A 22,098-nucleotide genomic window follows, 5' to 3' on the forward strand; every position below is an offset into this window, starting at 1 on the left:
AGGAAGGACAATTTCCATTAAAAACAACACGTGGACCACTGTAGGGCCGTCATATGCTCAAATCCATTAAAAAAGGGGTTGGATAACAGTTACATAGCTTTGTAAATATTGACAGTTACACAGCTTTGTAAATATTGGTTTGGTTTGCGGTCAATTTTCTCGTCTATTCAGCCGGTTCCTACAGCTTGTCTGGATTAGGGCTGGGACAGACTGAGCGTGAGCAGCGCGTGCGCGTGGTGGAACCTGTGGCTTTTCATTTCGGTGACCCTCTTAGCAGGATCAGGCGCCGGTCCAGACCTAGCCCCTAGCTTACTTCCTGTTGGCCCCTAGCTTACTTCCTGTTGGCCCCTAGCTTACTTCCTGTTGGCCCCTAGCTTACTTCCTGTTGCAGTGTTTGCTAACACAATAGCTGACAGGAAATGAGCTAGGGTTTAAATTAAGCAATAAGCCCCAAGAGGCCATGATTTACTGCGATTTTACAACAGCTAAGAGGTGTTTATGACACGACGCGTCATGGCCTCACACAATTCCACGAAAACAGTCTCTTTTACTGCGGGACGCGCGGTTTCCAGCAAAAATACACAGCAGTGGCCCGGTTGAGTTTTGGCTGCTTCTGGTCTGACATCATGATATGGAACAACAATTTTCTCAGTCGAAAGAGCGATTAGCCAATCCGTGCCGAGGGGGACTAACGATCAGCCAATCAGTGTCAATAAACAGCGCAACGGGCGGGTCCAACGCTGTTGTCAAGTGCGCCAGACCGAACAACAATAGCGGCCGCCATTGACGAGATAGACGCTGCTATCGAGGCTGTTCTAAATCGATTAAAAGTACCACTTACTTTGAAATTCAAACAGCACTCTGCTTTGAAGGCATTTATTCAAAGGGGAGGTGTTTATTGCGTTGGTCTCTAGTGATTGGTTAGGGACAATGGAATTCCCCCGGGGGATTCCCCTCATGAAATGGGTTAGAGTGGAGGTGATGTCAGACTGAAGATGGAAGTGGGGTGTAACGAGTTGACAGCTCCGCAGCAGCAACGATGTTTGTGGGGAGCGAGTCGCTGCAGTTCAGCCAGGTAGCCGTCACACACAGGTAGAGTCTGAGGAGGTACCTTCCAGCTGTCTACTCTTGCTGGGAACCGCGCGCCTCATGTGGTAAAAATAGGCGAGACCCCGACTCTCTAGCCTGGTTGAAACCATCCTGATAACGTGACCTCGCATCCTGTTTCGCCCACCCAGTGATTTCAGTGGGCGGGAGTACTTGCCTCGACAGACAACTCCTTCAGCCAATCAGCGTTGCCAAATCCACTCTGAAGAACAGTGAAAATTTCTTTTTCATCAAGAAACTCCGCTGGTGCCTACTCTTGTTCTTGTTTAATTGTTGTTATTGAGCCTATTTCTGCAATAACTGCACTTACGGCTCTAACCTGCTAACATGGACGCCAACATGAAAACCAACAGGTTCCGTGCACACGCGCTGCTCACACAGCCGTTAGTCACAATGCATTGCAACGAAACCAAGGAAAACATAGATTGCAAATGGCCCAAATGACCAATCACCTTTAGCAGCAGCAGCAGGTACATCATCACAGCATCAGCCAATCAGGTGTCTGTTCTGGGCAGCAGGTACATCATCACAGCATCAACCAATCAGGTGTCTGTTCTGGGCAGCAGGTACATCATGACAGCATCAGCCAATCAGGTGTCTGTTCTGGGCAGGCGATCAATAAATCAGTACATTGTCAATGGCTGCAGAAACACAAAACACCATGGCACCATCGATGACTGCTAAAATAAAGTAACCGGTTGCATTTTACGTAGAACTCAGTAGACTGTGTTTCTCAAATGGAGAAAAAAAAAAAAAATACAGAGCCTCAGCCGCTCCAGGGAAGAACATGAACGTTAGCTACACATGCGCGCACACACACGCGCACGCGCACACACACACACACGTACGTACGTACGCACACACACACACAAGCACGCGTACACACACACAGACTCAGACTGTGCACCCTCCAGCAGAGCATTTCACTGAAGAAGTCTGCTTCATTGGATGAAAACAGGTGTAACAAACAAACAGCTGGTAAACCTACATGATGATAAACAATGAAGATGGTGTTTCCTAACAGATATTAAAGGGTTTGCTGTGAAGCTGACGACGACACACAGACAGGATTTTAGAGAAGATTGGGGAAAAAACTTTTTGACTAAAAATACTGAAGACTCCGAGTCTGAAATCATCCAAGCTTGATCAGAGCGCAGGCAAAGTTCCAACATCAACCAATCAGAAAGAAGAAAATTGGTCAGTTGACTGCTACTGTACTAACAGTAAACACATTAGGAAATAATAGCTGTGACTCATGTTCTATAACATTGAAGCTAGCAGCTACTGTAGCTCAGGGATTCCCAACCTTTGTTGGCTTGTGACCCCATTTTGACGTCACAAATCTATGGACCCCAGACATTCAAAATGCGGTACATCGGTAATATCATCAGTGATGTCTCATGTATTGTATGCTGACTTTTTTCCTCATAATTCTGACATTAAAATCAGAATGCTGTCGCCCCCACCCCTCAGAATTCTGACACTAAGCTCAGAATTCTAACTTTATTTTCCGAATTCATTCTCAGAATCCTGACTTAAACTCAGCACTCAAATACATTTTTCACACGTGGCCCTAATCCTTTTAAATTGTGTGTGATGTGAAAATACTAATACTAATAATAGTAATAAATAAATAAATAAATAAATAAATAAATACAAATTAAATGTCAGGTGACCCCACTTGGGATCGCAACCCCATGGTTGGGAACCTCTTAGCTAGCTGCTGCTGGATGCCAGTACAACTGATGATTACAAAACATTATGAAATTGCAGTGGATAATTTTTTTAAATAACATTGTCATTGCCTTTGGCATGTTTGCATGTACTGTATGAGGCTCTATTGGTTATATACACTAGAAGGCCTTACAATGCCACCCACCACCGCTGGTATATAATCCACTTCAGACTGTGTTGGTCAGACCCTGATGAAGACCTACAGTAGAGTGAACACACATTTACAATATTATTTCAATTGAAGATGGAGTGCCTTCGTTTATGGGTGTTTATGCACCTAAAGATTTAGTTTTTTGTCAAATGGCCCATTGCCCAGTTGCTCATACTCATTGCCGGCGAATCGGCGATTTTACCTCCAAATTTTCCATAAAAAAAATTGCCTGTGTGTCATCAGCTTAAGACATGAGCAAGAAACACACCTGGCAAAACAGACAAAAGAAATATGTAGGCTGCTTGTCGAACCTGTGAGCTTCACAGCCTCACCTGGACAGGTGAGCTTCACAGCCTCACCTGGACAGGTGAGCTTCAGTTACAACATGAACCTTTGAGCTTCACAGCCTCACCTGGACAGGTGAGCTTCAGTTACAACATGAACCTGAAAGTTCACAGAGCAAACGCCCACTGGGCCACAGACACATCACATCTCCATCACACAGGCCAGCTTTCCCCAGAGCGTCTTCACACAAAGTTCAACTCCTTTTAGGGATGCACCATGATATCAGCACGTCATCAATATCCACCCATAAAGGCTTTCAAATGAAATATCAGCATCAATATTTCTGCTGATATGACAAATCAAATGACGCCTTAATTATGCCCTTTATTTAGCTCGTTTTCTTATTTGAATGTGTTCATTTCGAAAAGCATTGTATTTATGTCACTGAACCTTCATGATAATTGTGGGCATAATAATGTGTTTATTCCACTACAGGAGAGACTTGATGTTCTCTGAAACTAGGTGGGGGAAAATGTGCATATCGGTATCGGCAATCAGCCAATAGAGTTGGAAAATATCAGATTAACTAATATGATGGTGCATCCCTAACTTCTTTCCATTCATTTACATTTAGAGGTTTTTGGGGATCACACAGAAGGTTGCTGCCAGTCTGATCAGACCCGGAAATAAAGTCCACAAAGACAACAAGTACTGCAACAGCAGACGGACCAAAAACGCACTGACTTCAACATGCCAGTGTTCCAAACAGACAGCAGACGGACCAGAAACACACTGACTTCAACATGCCAGCGTTCCAAACAGCAGATTGTCTTTGTTGCTCTTGGGTTTCATTCATCCTGATTCAGAAAGCCTACATGTAGAAGGACCCGGCCGCAGTTTGTGCCGAGTCGGCCGTTTGCTTTCACGCACGTTAAGCTGCTTTCTTTGAGGTGGACAGACCTTTTCACTGACAGGCTGACTCTCTGCACACACAACACTCCGCTACAGCCAATCTGAAGCCAATTCACAGTATCTATAGAGGGCCAAAGGCACGCCCTCTTCCAGGTTCGGCATGGGACCCAAGAGATTTCATTCCCCATTCATTTTCCCATAGACGTTTCATTAAATCCTTATAAAAAGAGTTATACTTGGTCAAACCAAGAGATTCAGCTAGCCTATATTCAGAATCAGGGGAGACCACAGAACATTTCACTCAGATGACAAAAAAAGAAACAAACACGTTTTAGTCTGAGTGAGATGTTCCACGGACTCCCGTGATTCTGAATATAGCTGAATTGCTTGGTTTGACCAAGTAAAAGTATTTTTACAAGGATTTTACAAAAGGTCTATGGAAAAAGGAATGGGGAATGAAATACCTTAGGCCCCATGCTGAACCCGGAAGAGGGCGTGACTTGGGCAGTCTAACGCACAAACGCAGCCAAATGAGAGAAGAAGAAGCGTGACCGTCGGTTCAGTCCGAGGAGAGCTCCGGCAGCTCGAGAACATTCAAATAAGGAAATATAACGTTACATCTTCTTTTTCTTTTTTTTTTACAAGACAAAATACAGACAATCGTTTTCAGTGTAGATGCTGCTTCTAAGATAGCAACCGACCTCTGGTTATAAATACAGACAGAAAAAATTGGGCATAAGACGACCTTCGCAAAGACACAATCTATCATCTGTTCAAAAGCAACGCAACAACAGATTATAAAAGCACAAGACTTCATCAATATTATTTTGTACATGATCCACTTACGACTGTGGTGTGAGCAGCTCGTTGCAGCTTCTTCTTGTTTTTGTTTTTTTATAGCTTTGCCTAAATCTTGATGAGCTTGTGCGATGTGGAAGCAGTTCTAAATAAATAGTGGTTCTCAGGTATATTGTTGCCACTCAAAATGCAAGTTGACTATTGACTGATCCATAAGTTTACTATTGATCGATCCATAAGTTTACTATTGATCGATCCATAAGTTTACTTTTGACTGATCCATAAGTTTACTATTGATTGATCCATAGGAGACGGATGACAGCATTGTTCAGACAGTGGCTGTGTGCGCCAGCAGCCCGAGGTTGTTTCGTACGAACGGAGAAAGATGTCTACATGTTTGGACTTTGGGGTGACATCACTAATCAGCAACAATATGCCCCACCTATCGCTGCAACACTATAGAGAGCCAAAGTGAACGTCACTTCCTGCTTCAGCATGGTACCAGAGATTTTCATCCGCCATTTATTTTCCCATAGACATTTCGTAAAATGGTTATAAAGATATTTTTACTTGTTCAAACCAAACGGTTCAGCTATATTTCGAAACAGGAGAGACCACAGAACATTTCAATTGGACCAAAACTAAACAAAAACAAAACAAAAAAAACATCGAAAAAATATTTTCTTTAAATCCTTTTTTTTTTTGCCTACGTGAAATCTCTATGGGAAAATAAATGGCGGATGGAAATCTCTGGTATCATGCTGAAGCAAGAAGTGACGTTCACTTTGGCTCTCTATAGGTGCTGCAACACTTTGCAGAAGCGCTGTAAATACCATCGCAAGCAGTCTGCTTACCGCCATGTTGGAAGACCACTGACATAGAGACACTGCATGAAATAGGCCACGGCCATCACGGGGGAAAGCTCTCCATTCACTTCAATACACCAGCGTCATTTTCCTTGAATTAAACACAGCTGTTGTGTGGTGGGCTGCGCAGACAACAAATGTAAAAAATCTCCAATTAAATTTTTTTCGTACTCCCGAGCAAAACAAGGAAGCCATTGAGAAGAAAAATGTGGATCTTGCTGTCAAGGAAGTAAGTTGGAGTCTTCCGTATATATGATCTTTGTGTGCAACACGTGACATAGGAGAACGCCAGGATTGGGGAGGGAGTTTTTGTTTCCCCCCGTTTTGGGTGTGGTTTCTGAATGACGCGCTCCACAGTGTCTCTATGGGGGAAGATGGCTCAGAGAAACTTTATAAGAGTCAATATAAGTGACTTTATGGCCCATCAGCCTCTTACACTCTTTAAAATAAAGTGTTGTGTGGTTAGAGTTACAAAAGAAAGTTTGAGTAAAAGTTAGGGAAGCGACGTTACAGTCAAGCCAATAGCCTCTGGTTAGCTAACCGCTGCAAGCTAGGCTCGGTAACGCTAGGTAAACCAGCAGCTTCTTTTGCGTTGCTAAGCAACAAAATCAGTAGATGATTGTGTATTCAGAAATGTTTTTATCTAAAGCTGACATTTGGTGTTGAGTCTTACTTGGATACAGGCTGATCTGAGCACAGTTAAAATGCAAATACATTCTCTGAGCATGAAAATGTGCTTTCCCACCACCATGTTGAGACTGACGTTCAAATAGCAAAGAGTAAAGATCACCGGACTTGAACGTCTATAAAACTACTCTATGAAATGGATTTCATCATTGTGGGAGTGTAGCTAGATTACAATCAGTAATCAGTGGAGGGTAACGCAAGTAAACGCAGTTTACCCACCTCTTTGAAATGAGACAAGAGTTTATTCACATCAACTGTATACTCAGATCAATTGTATCGATCAATGATTTCACCATTGAAATCAGCGTGACTTGTAGACATACATGTTAGCTCGCTACATAGTATTTCAGTCACTCAGTGGAGTTTTGAGAAATCGTTACATGACGTGAAAAGGTAAAAAACCCAACTACGTGCAGACTTTCGGGGATGTAGTACATGTCCCAACTCTAGGTGGACTTGCCAAAAATGCTCATAAACAGCTTAAATGTGGGGAAATGGAAAGGTCAGCTCCGTCAGTCCAATGCTCCTAATACAGTTTCAGATTGATTGGCCATCCCGCTGGGGAGGAAAATGGATGCAGACAGATGGATGGAGGGACGGAGGGAGAGACAGACAGACAAAGTTTTCCTCATTCTGCAGGACGACTTCTGCTGTGCTGTTTTTCTGGCCTTATTGGAACATCTAACCACATAACACAAGTTGAGCGTGATGTTTGCAGTGTTGAGAGCTAATGGGACGAGCTGCGGCTGCATTCACATCGCAGGTCTTCCAACATGGGGGGGTGTAACTGGGGGCCTTAGGATGCTTCTGCAAAGCCTTTCGTGGTGCTACAGCTATATTATATAGCAGGAAGGTGTGGTTACACACGCATGTGTGAATGCGCAGTCACTATCCACAGGTGCTACGGTGGCCTGCTCAGGCCAAACCGGGCCCGTGGGGTCCGAGGCCATCTCTTGGTGCTTTCATCATTGGCGTGAGTGGGTGGGTGGGAAGACAGGGCTTGGAGGCGGGTCATTGGCGTGAGTGGTGGGGCGGGGCACCGCGGGTCTTGGAGGCGGGTTTCTTCTCCCTCGATGAAGGCCGAGTCTGGCTGAGAGACGAAGCTGCCGCCGCTGCCGCGGCTCCGGTCTGGATACTGCCACCCGGCTCCACGATGGTGTTTATAACTACGGCAAGAGCAAAACGACATTAAGATACAGCCTGCAGGCAAACTACTGAACTACTGCAGGTTGTAGGCCTATACCGTATTACCTCTAATATTGGCCCGGGCCTTTATTTAGTTCAACTGCAGAGGCCTTTATTGGAAGCAGGCTTATATTAGAGAGCTCATTTCTAGCGGGCCTCACTTGTAGCGTGTCTTGCATGCTTTGCGTGTTCGCCTGTAGCTCCCATCAACTGTGAAGCATGCGATGCGCAGTTGAGCAATTGTGCGCCGCGAGCCGAACCCTCACCTTAGTATTGTCATATTTTAATACCAAGGCATCTTGTTTTCTCATCTGCTTCTGTTGGGGTTTGTTAGCTAGCTGGTTTTTTGTTACTGCAATGCAGTAATTGACGTTGGCATTATGGTAATTGACAACGGTATGCTCCAGAGACTTTCAGTCACTGTCACTTGTCCCATTATGGTACTTCAAATGTAGCTACTTACAACTTGTAGCAAGCATGATGATTTTCTCATATCATATGAAACTAGAAGACCTAGGAAATCAATTGGTACCAACCAGGTCAATCTAGCATGTTGGGAAGGAGGCTGAATAATGCTCCAAAGTTAGGCAACATTTTGGCAAGAGAAAAATTGGCATGGCCATTTTGAAAGGGGTCCCTTCGCCTCTCACCGTAAGATAGATATCTGAATGAGAATGGGTTCTATGGGTAGGGTTAGGGTTGCACACCTTGAGTTGCATGGCCCACGGTCCTCCATCCAGATACATTTTTGGACCTTCATAGTTCATAGTTTTTATCATCACAACTGTGTTTTTATTTAGTTAACATCTAGTTTTCATTTTTCATCAGTGAAAATAGGTCATTGACGTTGACGAACATCATTTTTCGTCATAGTTTTTTGTCAACAAAATTAACACTGATTTCCACCAAACTGCATGTACCTTCCAGTTGCCTCTGGACTCTCCTCAGCTCTTTCAGAATGGAGGTAATTTCCTGTGACGTGAAACAGAAAACAGGAGAAGATGTTTGATCTCCACACAGATCCTGGGAAGCTCTTTGGGATCATGAGAGTAAACTTTAAGTCGGACCTTATTGGAGGTTTTAAGAATGGGGACCTCGTTCTCAGCGTTGATCTTGGCCTCTATCTCCTCCCAGACCTCGGCCTTGTTGTGGAACAGAACCCTGAGAATGGAGATGTGACCACATTAAAGTATTAGTAAGGTGATGAGGTATGGACAATGAATAAATAAATGGACCTTATTCACACGCCGGCCATTTTGAATACCTGAGGTAGGAATGTAGGAAACTAACGTCGCTCATTAGTCGGACACTTTTGATGCTATTTTCCTAAGTCGGACAAAATCAGTTACTGTTATGAACAGCCATGTCACGTTTCCAGCTAGTTTAATGGTGGTAAAAGTAAAGCATACCTTCTTACCTTTCTAGCCGTATATCGTTTTAATCATTTACTTTGTTTTCACCAGAGTTGGGAAAAGGAAGCTATCGCCGGTCATAGCATCACGCTAGGCCGGACACTCGGACACTCTAGCTCCATGCTAACATAAATAATGCAGTTAAGGCATTAACGATCGATTGTCAAGCATCGCCCATGCCCGTTTTATGGCTTTCTCTCATTAAAGTCACTTTCCTAAACTATTTGGCCATTTAAACGGCCATGTATTCAAATGGAATTCAATGTGTAAATTCTTAGGCGTGTCTAGATTACTAGCTGGCGTGACCGTAAAATACGTCAGAGTGGATCTGTCAGACTCGGGGCCATAGTGTCCGACTCAGAACACAGTCCCGCTGCCTGGAAGAGCAAGTCCAGCTAAACAGTCCTGTGTGGAAACATCATCATTTCAAAATATCCTTAAGAATCCACACATTTACATTTTAATATATTCGGTCCATTATCACTAGCAACCAGAGTCGAGCCTCGGTAACTAGCTAGCTTATTAACTCGCCAAGTAACTTCCATGCTAAATTTAAAAGAGTCATGGGGTTGTTGATCTCTAGATTGCTAGCCTAGCTAATTTGGTAACCGTTTTAAGCCACACTAACTGTACCCGGAAGATTGTCATACGTAGCATTACTTTCCTCCAGGTAGAGTTTCCCACCCCAACGTTCAAAATGGCCACCGTGTTAATCAGGTCAGTTCACTGGGTCCTACTGTGAGCTTCAACAGCTTCCTTACTTCATTTTCTCGGCCAGTTGTTCGGTGTTTTCCCGGATGGCCTGGGAGAGCTGAGACACGGGGTTCAGCATCAGGTTGTCCAGAATGACCTGAAACAGTTTCACGATGAAAAACATGATTTTAACCTTAGAGCTGGAGCCTGGAGCACCACGTCACCTCAACATTCACACCAAACAGCAACAGGTTCTCCTATTTCCCAGCACACCAAAACTAACTGCAGCAGTTGCAGTCTTGTTTAGTTTCCCTCAGGGTTTGGATCAGGCTACGTTCACACTGCACGCCTTCATGCTCATTTCACAATTGCAACTATTTTTTTTAAATCCTTTTCTAGGACATATCCCACACATCCCAAACCAATACTGTATGAAGTGACAGCGATGTGCAGAGTAAAGCCCAATGTCCACCAGATGCGGTAACGCTGCAGGAATAGACTCTTGCCCATGTTAATAGATGGGTTCAGCAAAAATATGCACCTGTTCTATTTTTGTCGGCTCCGCATGTGTTGGACAAGATTACATGGGCGTGGGTCTGTTCAGGCAGCTGTAAGGAACCCTACCGCAGCTAGTGGACATATAGGCATTAAGAATAACAAAGGACGTCTGGTTTTATACCTACACCTCTCCTGCTCCACACAGGCTAGTCTTCGATGACATGGAAGGGACTCCGATATGAGCTGTTGCTCTTTGGGGTCTGGTAATTCTTTGTGCGTCGGCAGAAAGGCTACCAGAGAGAAACATACGGCCCGGGACATATGCCACCACGCTCCTTTTGTGCCAAAATGATGGTATTTGTTTTACGCGAACGATGTAAGATTAACTTATTCTCACGGCAACGCTGTCAAACTGACCGTTCAAATAGAAACGTGTCGGTTCCCATTTTATTTTCATCCAGAAAAATGTGACTCATTGCAGCATTTTGCTGTTCACACTGATTAGAAAAGATCAGATCTCAGTCACATGTGTTCACACTGATTAGAAAAGATCAGATCTCAGTCACATGTGTTCACACTGATTAGAAAAGATCAGATCTCAGTCACATGTGTTCACACTAGGGCTGCATGATTTATCGTATTTTCATCGTCATCGCGATATGAAAATGCGCGATGAACACATCGCAAAAGTCACGTGTTATCGCAAAAAAAATTTTTTTTTACAGTGCACCTGAACGCAACATGCAAGATACCGGCTGAATAAGTGTCCAAATGTTCATGTCATTCTGGCCAATACTCCACTTCTGTTATAACATTTGAGTCTGGAATATGGGATATCTTTCAATAATCGTTATGACTAAAAGGCTAAAAGTAATCTCATGTGTAAGAAATGACTGTTCTACATTGAAGTAAAAATGTAAATAATTAACTTATTGGTTTTGGATTTTTTTTTAGCTTCAAGAGTGCATTTTTGTTCGTATGACCCTCAACACAGGCTTTGAGAATCCCGTGCCACTTACTGATACGTATGCTTAAATTAACACACTCGTATTGCTGCTCCCTGTTACCGTCAAGGAGGAGATACAGCACCCCCAAAACACGCGCCAACAGACTAAGGAATAGCTTACTTCCTTAGGCCACAATATTCAACATTCAACAATATAACACACACAATACACTCACAACGCGCACAAACACACCTGCACGCACAAACACACCTACACGCACAAACACACACACACACACACACACACACACACACAATACCTTGCTGAGTGCAATAATTCTGTCATATTGTTGTATTGCCATTTGCACATTGCCGCTGCACAACTTGCCTTGACTGCACCTTCTAACGACAAACTGTGCTATTTTATTATTATTATATTTTATCTATACGCTATTGTATTTTTCCACCTTTTGCCTTATCTACGTACTTTATATATATCTACTTGTTTACTTGATTATGTACCTACTGTACTTGCACTATGTCCTGTAATGGAGCCCCCTAGGATAAGGATTTCACTACTTGCATACTTGTACAACGAAGTGACAATAAATCTCTTGAATCTTGGCTTCACACTCGGCGGGTGTGTTGCTGCGACCGGAGGATGTGTCGAGGCAGTGTTGGATTTGGTGCAATTTGGACTCGCGCCACATTCAATATTGAAAAACTTTGAACAAACACGTGAACAGCGCTCTGTGCAGCGGCGGGGGACGAACAGGCACTGCACAGAAACAAAACGAGTTGAATTCACGTTAACACTTTTACTCACGATTGGGGTGAAAGTAGGAAAGAATGTGGAGTTTCCTCTTTCTCCACATTTTCACAAGCTGTGCTTGTCGTTTGAATGTGCGTTTGTGTAAAGTCGCCCGGTGACCCGGTTGAGTGGAGTTCGCCGTGTTTTAAGCACTGTGATTGGCCCGAGGTCCAAACACCGCCCAGCCGGGAAACTAGAGGGCATCTCACGAAGGGACACCTCAGTTAAGCGTTCCTGAGTGCGTCCCAAGATGCCCTCGGCTGTGTGCCGTGGGACAAAAATCAGAGTTGAAGTTGCAATGTGAACATAGCCTCAAGGGGACAAGGACAGTGACCTCTTCGCGGTTCCACGGACGGCGTTGCTTAGAACTGGGATCTGGCTCATTCATGTTAGCGTCCAGGTCCAAGACAGCGGCAGAACCTGGTGGGACCTTCTGGTAGTTTAAACTGGCCTCAGGAATGTGTTGGACCAGCTGGAAAGAGAGTAGAGTCAGTTCACGGTCCAACCATGACTGAGAGACACTTTCCCAGAGGGAATCGATAGTGGCTGGATACTCAGTGAACCAGTGAACAGCTGGCCGGTGAAAGCCGTGCTTTGTGAACGCATGCACCCAAGTCAGCATGCAGTTGCGATGGTGGAGAGCAGACTGTATGCAGTGAATTTTAGTATTGCTGGGATACAGACTGTATGCAGTGAATTTTAGTATTGCTGGGATACAGACTGTATGCAGTGAATTTTAGTATTGCTGGGGATACAGCCGGTAACCGACAACAGTGAGACATGGGGAGGTGCAGAGTATTATTAGCCTGCTTCAAAACATCCTGATCATCACGTGACCTCACATCCTGTTTCGCTCTACGTATCAGTCTGGACTTCCAACCACCCACAGCAATTTCAGTGGGCGGGAGTATTTGCCTTGACAGACAACTCCTTCAGCCAATCAGTGTCACCAAATCCACTCTGAAGAAGGTCAAAAACTTGTTTTCCGCCAAGAAACTCCGCTGGTGCATACTCCTGTTCTTGTTGAATTGTTGTTATTGTTATCTATTTCTGCAATAACTGCACTTATGGATGTGTTTACTCTACTAACGTTAACGTCACTGCTCGTTGCTTCGGGAGACGCCATTGCTGTTTTGCCAGCGCCGTCCCTGATTGCCCGGTTACGTTGTCAACTATGTCCCCGATTGGCCCGTGGACTTTGTCATTTCTGGGGGCGGGCTGGAGGCCAGACTGATCCGTAGAACGAAACAGAACGTGAGTTCACGTGTCACGTGATCAAGAAGGTTTGCCAGGCCAGAGGATTACACTGCTCACCATGAACTGTCCAAAAACCAGTGACACCAGTTCATTCATTCAATTAGGCAAATGTGAAAAATCAAAGAACAATCCAACACCAGTGAAGAGGGAGTGTTAGGATCAGTAATGAGAGGGGGTGGGATATGGTGGAGGACAGGAACCAATCAGAGGACAGAGAGAGAGCGATGAGTCAGAGGTAGACACCTGAGATGGCCGAACCCCCCGAAAGTATGGATATGGCCTCTGTGCAGCGGGACAGAGAAATGCTCATGAGAATCCAAAGCATGACATTCAACCTGCAACCAGGAAGTCTTCTGTAGGAACATGGACTTACTTTGGTGTCTTTATCATGCGATCAAACACAATAGGTTTGAGAGCAAAACCTTCCAGACTGCAATCATACATGTTTTATTGCAAGTAAAATACATTTGTGATTAATAATGTATTAATGCGAACCAAATTTATTTATATATATTTTTTGCAAATCAAAAAGTTTTGTTTGTGAATCCAAAACTTCTGTTTGGTGCTGCGCTGAAACTCGTGGGCGGGACCTATGCTGAAAGATGTAAGACACATCTCTATTGGCCAGTCTGGATCGGAGTGACAGCTTGACAATATCCCGTTTGCAGAAGACAGAAAATCACTGCACAGGTATGTTTACACATAACTTCTGTTTTAGTAATAGCAAGAATGTTAATGTTTTTGATTAGCATGAATACATTTTAATTTAAATGTATTTGACTTTTCTATTAAACTATTCTGTTTGATTGCATGGTAAAGACACAAAAGTTACTCCGGATTGGAACTACAGTAGGAATAATATGAATCTGCACTGAGTCTGATGGTTAAATCAAAGATATGAGACGGGTTATATAACTAGAATAAAAACACTTTTGTTCTGGTAGACATAACAGAGCCGTTTTCAAGTACACTACAGAACAATACTGTCTGTGGGTCCAACAGCTACAGGACTGAAAAGAATCATTATAGGTCTGAACTTATCATTTAAAGGAGAATTTCGTTTTTTTTTTTAACCTGCAGCCCTCTCCTCACTTTAATTATGATCTGACGACTCACCCAGTGTTCTCCGCAGCGTTTTTGTCCGTCCTAGGCGTTGTTTTGAGATAAATAGTGTCCAGGCCAGTCCTAGAACGGAGCTCCGTGGGGGCCAAGTGGCAGCGTGCTTTTCCTCCATCTAAATAGACAGTTGTATTCCCGTTTTCGACGCATATCGTCATAAACTGTTCCCTAAGGAACAGTTTATGACGAGTCCCGCGAGACTTTCCTGACGAGAGTTGTGTCTCACTGACCCGACAGGCGAAAATGGGATGCCTGTAACTACCGGTGAAAAGAGCCCGGGGGAGAAGTGCAGTCTGATCGTTCCTTAGGGAACAGTTTATGACGATATGCGTCGAAAACGGGAATACAACTGTCTATTTAGATGGAGGAAAAGCACGCTGCCACATGGCCCCCACGGAGCTCCATTCTAGGACTCGCTTGGACACTATTGATCTCAAAACAACGTCTAGGACGGACAAAAACGCTGCGGAGAACATTGGGTGAGTCGTCAGATCGTCAGATCATACAGTAATTAATGTGAGGAGAGGGCTGCAGGTTAAAAAAAAAACGAAAGTCTCCTTTAACGACACATGAGTGTGTAGTGGTAGGCAGCGTGACCCACCTCCTCTCGGGCAGAGATGTTGGAAGCGGGCGCGTTGGGCAGCGTGCCGGGCGAGGTGGTGGTGCCCGGGTCTCCGTCCCCAGCCACATCGTGGATCTCCCGGGCCAGGATGGCCAGGTCTTTGGCCAGGTCCTGACTGAGCCTGAGGACACAGAGGACAACACGGAGGTCTGGACATGACGCATGCTTCTGCTGCTGGACCTGGAAACAGCAGACATCTCAACATGCTTTTGGGATGAAAGACTACAATTCTCAATATAGAAACATTTGATGTATTCTTTCTGTTGTTTTTTTACGTTCTTGCTCCTCATAGGCCGCTTCACACATAGCAGAAAGCTCTACTTGCCTGACGCGGCCGGTCTCCATTTCTCCAAACTGGGACCGCGCCGGCTGCAGTCTATCAGCAAGTACCTCATCAAACAAACTGAACTATCCCTTTAAGTCTTTAAATGAATGCTCTGTGTGAGTGTATGAGTGTAGGTGCTTTACTTGGCGATCTCAGCACTGTGTGTGGACCAGTTCTGATATGGGTCGGCCTCGCTCTGGGCGTCCTCCTCCTCCGTCTCCACAGACACAGACTTGGAGCGGGTGGGGGTTGTCCGCTGGCCGCGGGGCATCTGGGTGAGGGAAGTTTATTATCGTTAACGAAAACTAACAAAATAGCTAACTAATTTACAAAACAAAATAAAATAAAATAAAATAATAGCGAAAATGGCTTTAGTTTTCGTCTTTGTCAGTTTATTTCATACATAAGTCTACAGTCGTATTTTGGGTGGATTCTGGTGAATGACACAAACACACTGACTGAGACGCATCTTTTGTGTTTTGTGTCCTAAGTCAATACATGTTTTAAGTGGTTTGATGTTTTGTTGAGTTTTTATTACACGCTTTTTCTGACTTTTTCTATCAAACAAAAACAATCAAAAGACTTGCCTATAGAGATGGGTTTTAACTTTTTAGAGATAGTTTGAAACAGCCCAAAGATTGAGCAGATCTAACAGAGTGGGGGAGTTGGTTCCACCTTTAGTCTTGTAGTTGGAGGAGGGAATAGTGTACAGGGTTCATACAGACATTACAAAACGAAACTCAAGGACTTTCAAACACTTTTTCAAGCACAGTTTTTTTTTTTTCATTTTCAAGGACTTTACGCAAATCAAATAATTGATTTTTAAATATGAATTTGGGGCAAAATAGCCCCCGAGTACCGACACTGATGCCGGGATCGATACCGGTATCGATGCACGATACCGCGACCGACTGATACCGATGCCGACCTTCAAAATAAAAGCCCAGAACAAACACACAGTCCTTACACAAACAACACAATACCCACCAAAGTAGATTTGAAGACTAGTAAACTATAATCACCTTGGTGGTGGAGGAGGCGGAGGGATGGGAGGAGCGCTTGGCTTTAGGCGTGGTGGCGCTCACCTCGTACTCTTCCTCAGAGGATGAGGAGAAGTCGGAGCCTTTCTGCCTCCGACGCGAACCTGAAAGCACCGAGGGATATTCTGCTTTATCTAGAATCCTGCCATTCAAACGTTTAGGTAACACTTTATTTTCCCGCTCCGCAAATTCCTAATATTTTCCTAGAGAGGAACCTTTTTCTTAGCAAGATTCCTGGAAAGAACCATTACATTATGTATTAAAAGAGAGTATTAGTTTTAATGGTAGTTGGCAAGTACCTGGTAATTTCTTTTTCATGACAGAATACATAGACAATTTGAAACTAGAGGAAGGAATTCAACAAATAAATATATTATACAATTACATGAATGACTTGGGTTAGGACATTTACCTCTGCCTATTATTATTCCAATAAACAGTTTATAGTTTTGACACTCTCATTGATTCCAACAGACGTACATTTTCTGTATAATTGCATGGTTCTTTCGAGGAAACTTCCCAAGAAATTAACAGTTCCTTTCTAGGAAATGATTATGAAATTGTGGACCCACAAAATGAAGTGTTACTAACATGTAGTTATACCTTTTTTACATCAAAAGTCCCAGTAGTACATGTGTTTTTGTTACCCAGGAAAGCAGCAGGGGGTAGCAGCAACAGCATCGCCTTTTAAACTTTTATATCGCACTCTCAACCCTCGTTTCTCCACCACTGCAGGCTGTCTCTTCCCCCTCCCTTTTCCCTTCTTCTCTCACGGCTGTCCAGATGCAGCTGTCCACCAGTCAAAACAAAATGGAAACTGGCACGTAACATTTTTTCAAACCAATGTGATTTAAACAAGTAACTAGCCTCACTGCACGTTGGAGGAGAAAAAGGTGTTTCAACAAACAAAGCAGCAAACATTGTATCAAAATACTCGTTTTGATGTTAACTCATTGAGTGCCAGCCACTTTTGGAGAACGGACGCTCCCAGTGCCAGAGTTTCAGAGCGTTTTCAGTGATTTCTCAAGGCCCACAGAATATTGTGTGATATTACTATGTAAACACCGAACATGCCCAAAGAACGATGAGAGTCTATTGTATCATCAGCAAAAAAAAGTTTATTGATATCATTTTCCGTTCTTTAGTTATCAGCCGGAGAAGATAAGTTGTTTTCAGCAAAAACAGCCGTTTCAAATTAGAAGCTGAGATAATTAGCCTTTTGTGAAATGAAGCATTTCAAGCACATGACTGACTCTGAAGCTAATATTTTCTGATGTAGTCACACCTCAAAAATAATTTCCTTCAATAAAACAGTGAAAACAAAGGAATTTTGTTTGGCAAAATAATATTTTTTAGCTGCAACCAGCAGCGCACGCAGGGGCCAGCGCTGCTGGTCTTGATTTACTGCTGGTGGGCATCAGATATTCTAGCTTGCGTTTGCCAATCCTGTCCTGCTGTCTGGGTCTGTCTGGGTCAGTGTTGTATGCTGCCCTGCGTGCCCCACCCTGCTCAACTGCAAACCCCCCCTCCGTGGGAGTGTCTCTGGTGGCTCTCTGCTGCGTTTGCCCTGTACTGAAAAGTGTGCTACATCCAGCTTTTTTACAGCGTTCCGCGTGTATTTGTCACCGGCTCCCATGCTTCCAGTTGAGAATAACAACAACTCCACAACTAATCATGCGGATGGGCTATCGCAGCGGACACGGAGGGGCTCAATTGTGGCAGCAGATTGGCTGCTGCAGGCACAGCTAACGTTATGCTTCATGCATATCGATGCATACGGATGCGATTTCTGTTTCCCCATGACTTCTTCTCTGTTTTTTCCTAGCCTTTCTGTAATCTGGAGAGCACTGTGGCCACCTAATGGGTCTGTAAAATAGCTTTTACACATTCAACATCCACCATACTTTCACAGGAGATGGATCAGGCTTTAATCCACGTCCCACCGTCAAAAAACGCAATTGACGACTTTAGTCGTCATTGGCACTGAACGTTACTATTTGAATTGACGACTATAGTCGTCATTGGCACTCAATGAGTTAAGATTACATAATAGTGAAGCTGTAAAGCATTACTCAAAATGTGACCGTTACAACGAGGGCTTTATTGAAAGAGCTAAAGAGGACGACCTACTTACATTCTGGCTGACTTGACGCAGTCTATGCGCCTGGGGCTGGCTGGGCTGTATGGGGTGCATTGTACTCGTGCATGACGAGAGACACTTTTTTCTCTCTCGCCATATTCCATAAATGTTAAATTAACTGTTAAGAATCAGCCTGTGGGAATCACTGAATCTGCCACTAGTTTGTGGATATTAGTGGGATTTTTGGCCAGTCTAAAAGAGAGTTTGCACACACAAGGACTTTGATACTGTCAAGACATGTGGCTAGACATGACAATAAAGGAATTAATAAATAAATAAATAAATAAATAAATGTATGATGCCTTAATTGGTAGATAAAGTTGATTTAAAAAAGGCTTAAAATCACAAAAACCATAATTTGTCTCCCATTCATTTGATTTAATAAGAGAAACTGGCGTCGTGGCCTCGTACTAGACCGATCTGAACAAATGTCAATGGGTTTGTGCTGAGCTCAGATCTGGGGAGAGCCGAGACTAGCAGCATGCTTCCTCCGACACATGCCCAGTTAGTTGCCAGGCGCTTCTTTTCACCTGACAGGGGGAACTTGACTGGGAGGATGTAGTACGTGGGAGGATCACGCTATTCCCACCAGTTCCCTTCCACCCCGACTGACCAGAGGAGGCGCTAGTGCAGCGACCAGGACACAAACCCCCAATCCGGCTTCCCACCCGCAGACACCAGCCAATTGTGTCTGTATGGATGCCCGACCAAGCCAAGCCGGAGGTGACACGGGGGTGCGAACCCGCGACCCTCATGTTGTTAGGCATCTACAGCTACACTACGCGGACGCCCCACCATATCCAACACCTAAGACCATATCTAGTCTCATATCCCCATATCCATATCATATTCAGATATTGCCCAGCCACACTCCAGACTTCAAAGGTTTGATTTTTTTTTTGCACTGGCTCAGAAAATTTCAAATGACAAGCTATTGTCATGACATTGTTTTGGCGTTTGCCCTCAATCACACAACATGGATTTAGGAGTTAAAGCACATTCACTACATCATCACTACAAAGGTTATTTGAGGACAACGGCAACTCTGTGATGACGTCTAGCCAGAAGCTGTGTTTCCATAGTAACAGCAGCAGACTCCGGGGGCTGGGTAGCATCCTGCACCAAACCACTCGGCAGGGAGAGAGTCTGATGTTCTGTACGGGCAGGATAGGGTAGTAGGCCTTCTCTACACAACTCTACAGCATCCCTGGTTTGAATGAATCAAAGAATGTGGTAGACCTCTCCTTAGAGGTCAAAGCAGTGTTGTTAGATTTTCAAAATAATACAAGAAAGTGGTAGTTATAATTATTGGATATTTATTCCCTTCCAATGGCTTATTGGACCCGCAAAACCAGGGTTGTAATTTTTTGCTCATAGCACTGGTGCTACAGAGATGATAGCTTTGTAGCACAGGCCATAGAGACACTGCGGAGCATGTCATCATTCAGAAACCACGCCCAAAACAGGGGAAAACAAAAACTCCCCCCTCAATCCTGGCGTTCTCCTGGTCGCGTGTTGCACACAAGGATCATATATACGGAAGATGAACACTCCAACTTACTTCCTTGACAGGTAGATCCACATTTTTCTTCTTGCCAATTCTTAATGGCTTCCTTGTTTTGCTCGGGAGTACAAAAAAACTTTAATTGGCGATTTCTTTTACATTTGTTGTCTGCGCAGCCCCACCACACAACAGCTTTTAGCTATGTTTAATTCAAGGAAAATGACGCTGGTTTGTGGAAGTGAACGTCTTCAACGTTGAACGTCAAATGTCTTGTTAGCATCTCTAAAAACAACCACAAGTGGTGCAGCTCATCACTTAAAGACGACATGAAGCGGGTCTCAGAGAGGGTCTGTGACGTATCAGACTGAAAAACAAACATTGCTCTCACTGAAACAGTGCAGAGGGGCGGGACATAGGTGTGTGGATGATTTGATTTGACTGTTGAGGGGGACTGGAGTTGACGTTGGCCAATCCTTAAACACGATTAAACACGATTTCAGACGGCAGCCCGTCTTTATTGTCACACGAACACACTACAACACATGCATGCGGCCACAACACACACTCATGCTGACGGTGGCCGGTGAAATATGTCCTCTGCATTTGACCCATCCAGGCTTGTCCTTTCCTCCAGGGGGCAGGCCAGGAGCAGTGGTCGCTATTTCTTTCCAGCGCCCGGGAACCTTCATTGGACCATCATTGGACCAACTTCAGATGTTGTCGTCACTGGTCGGATGACGATCTTTTGCATGTTTTTAGTGGGGGTTTATGTACGGAGGAACCCCCTGGGGGTACGGGGAGAACATGCAAACTCCACACAGAAAGGCCCTTTCGACGAGATAGCCCACCTGGGCAGTAGGCACTGAAGATATGGGGGGGTCACAACTCCAGCGCCCACAGTGTCCCAGGTGAGAATCGAACCCAGGACCTTCGAGCTGTGAGGCGACAGCGCTTACCACTGCACCACCGTACCCCGTATATCCTGGTGCTTGTATGGTGTGTTCTGCCCCGAAATGGAGTGGGATTCAGCGTGTTCTGCCCCTACGCGAGTGGGATCCGCATAGAACCGGGCAGCTGGCTGCCTCCGTGCGGACTGCCGTTTGCGAGCCGAGGCAAGAGTGCTGCCTGCCGGCTTGGACCGTCGACTAGCCACGGTAAAAACAATATTCCTGGAATGCGCGTTTAATGAGCCAGTTACATGTCCTTTGCGTTCTACATTAAGTGAAGACATTATCGTTTGTTTTATTTTGTATGTTACATAGTTATTGGGCAAATATATTAACATTCATGGGGTAGAAAAGTCTGCCCAGGTTACCACTGTATCACTGTAAACCAGAGCCTCATACAATTCCGTGGAAACTATCTATATTATGCAAAGGAACCATGTCCATGTTGTCTGCACCGAGATCTCCCCCGTTCATTTCAACTCATTTTCAAAACTGCTCCAAATGATGTCATAATGATGTCATTTGGAGCAGTTTTGCCAGCAAATGAAAAAAGGACAAAGGTGAAAAGTAGACCAGGAATGAATAAAAACAGCAGGCTGGCAGGGACTCACTGGTGCTGGGGTATTTGGCTCCACTGGACCTGGTTCGGCTCAGGGTCTGCTTCCCAGGAGCTCCGGCCCCCCTGCTGGCCACCTGCCGGGCATCGCCCACCGACGTTTTCCTGGTCGAGGCCGCGGAGTCCGACGTCTTCCTGGTCGGGGCCGCGGAGTCCGACGTCTTCCTGGTCGGGGCCGCGGAGTCCGAGTCGCGTTTGGATGGAGCTGCAACGATTCATCGATTAGTCGGTCGACAGAAAATTAATCGACAACTATTTTGACAATCGATTCATTGTTTTGAGTAAGAAAGAAATCCCGGATTCCAGTTCGGTAAATCGTGAATATTTTCTGGTTTCTTTACCCCTCTATGACAGTAAACTGAATATCTTTGGGTTGTGCGCAAAACAAGAGATTTGAGGACGTCATCTTTGGCTTTGGGAAACACATAGACCAAACAACTGAT

General features: G+C 44.5%; 2 protein-coding genes across 2 annotated transcripts in view; one reads left to right on the plus strand and one right to left on the minus strand.

Moving 5' to 3' along the window:
* Positions 1-22,098, plus strand: part of LOC310782079 (serine/threonine-protein kinase PAK 6-like) — a 217,573-nt gene that overhangs the window by 26,546 nt on the left and 168,929 nt on the right. The gene's annotated exons all lie outside the window — the stretch shown is intronic.
* Positions 7,552-22,098, minus strand: part of LOC310782217 (centrosomal protein of 170 kDa protein B-like) — a gene marked incomplete at both ends in the record, with an annotated part of 61,878 nt that continues 47,331 nt past the window's right edge. The window contains 9 exon segments of the mRNA XM_083642899.1: positions 7,552-7,706; positions 8,646-8,697; positions 8,793-8,886; positions 9,899-9,987; positions 12,420-12,557; positions 15,063-15,204; positions 15,552-15,679; positions 16,431-16,552; positions 21,651-21,790. Coding sequence (XP_083499025.1) covers positions 7,552-7,706; positions 8,646-8,697; positions 8,793-8,886; positions 9,899-9,987; positions 12,420-12,557; positions 15,063-15,204; positions 15,552-15,679; positions 16,431-16,552; positions 21,651-21,790 — 1,060 coding nt within the window.

This window comes from Poromitra crassiceps (assembly GCF_964638095.1).
Source record: "Poromitra crassiceps genome assembly, chromosome: 9".
NCBI classification, from domain to species: Eukaryota; Metazoa; Chordata; class Actinopteri; order Beryciformes; family Melamphaidae; genus Poromitra; species Poromitra crassiceps.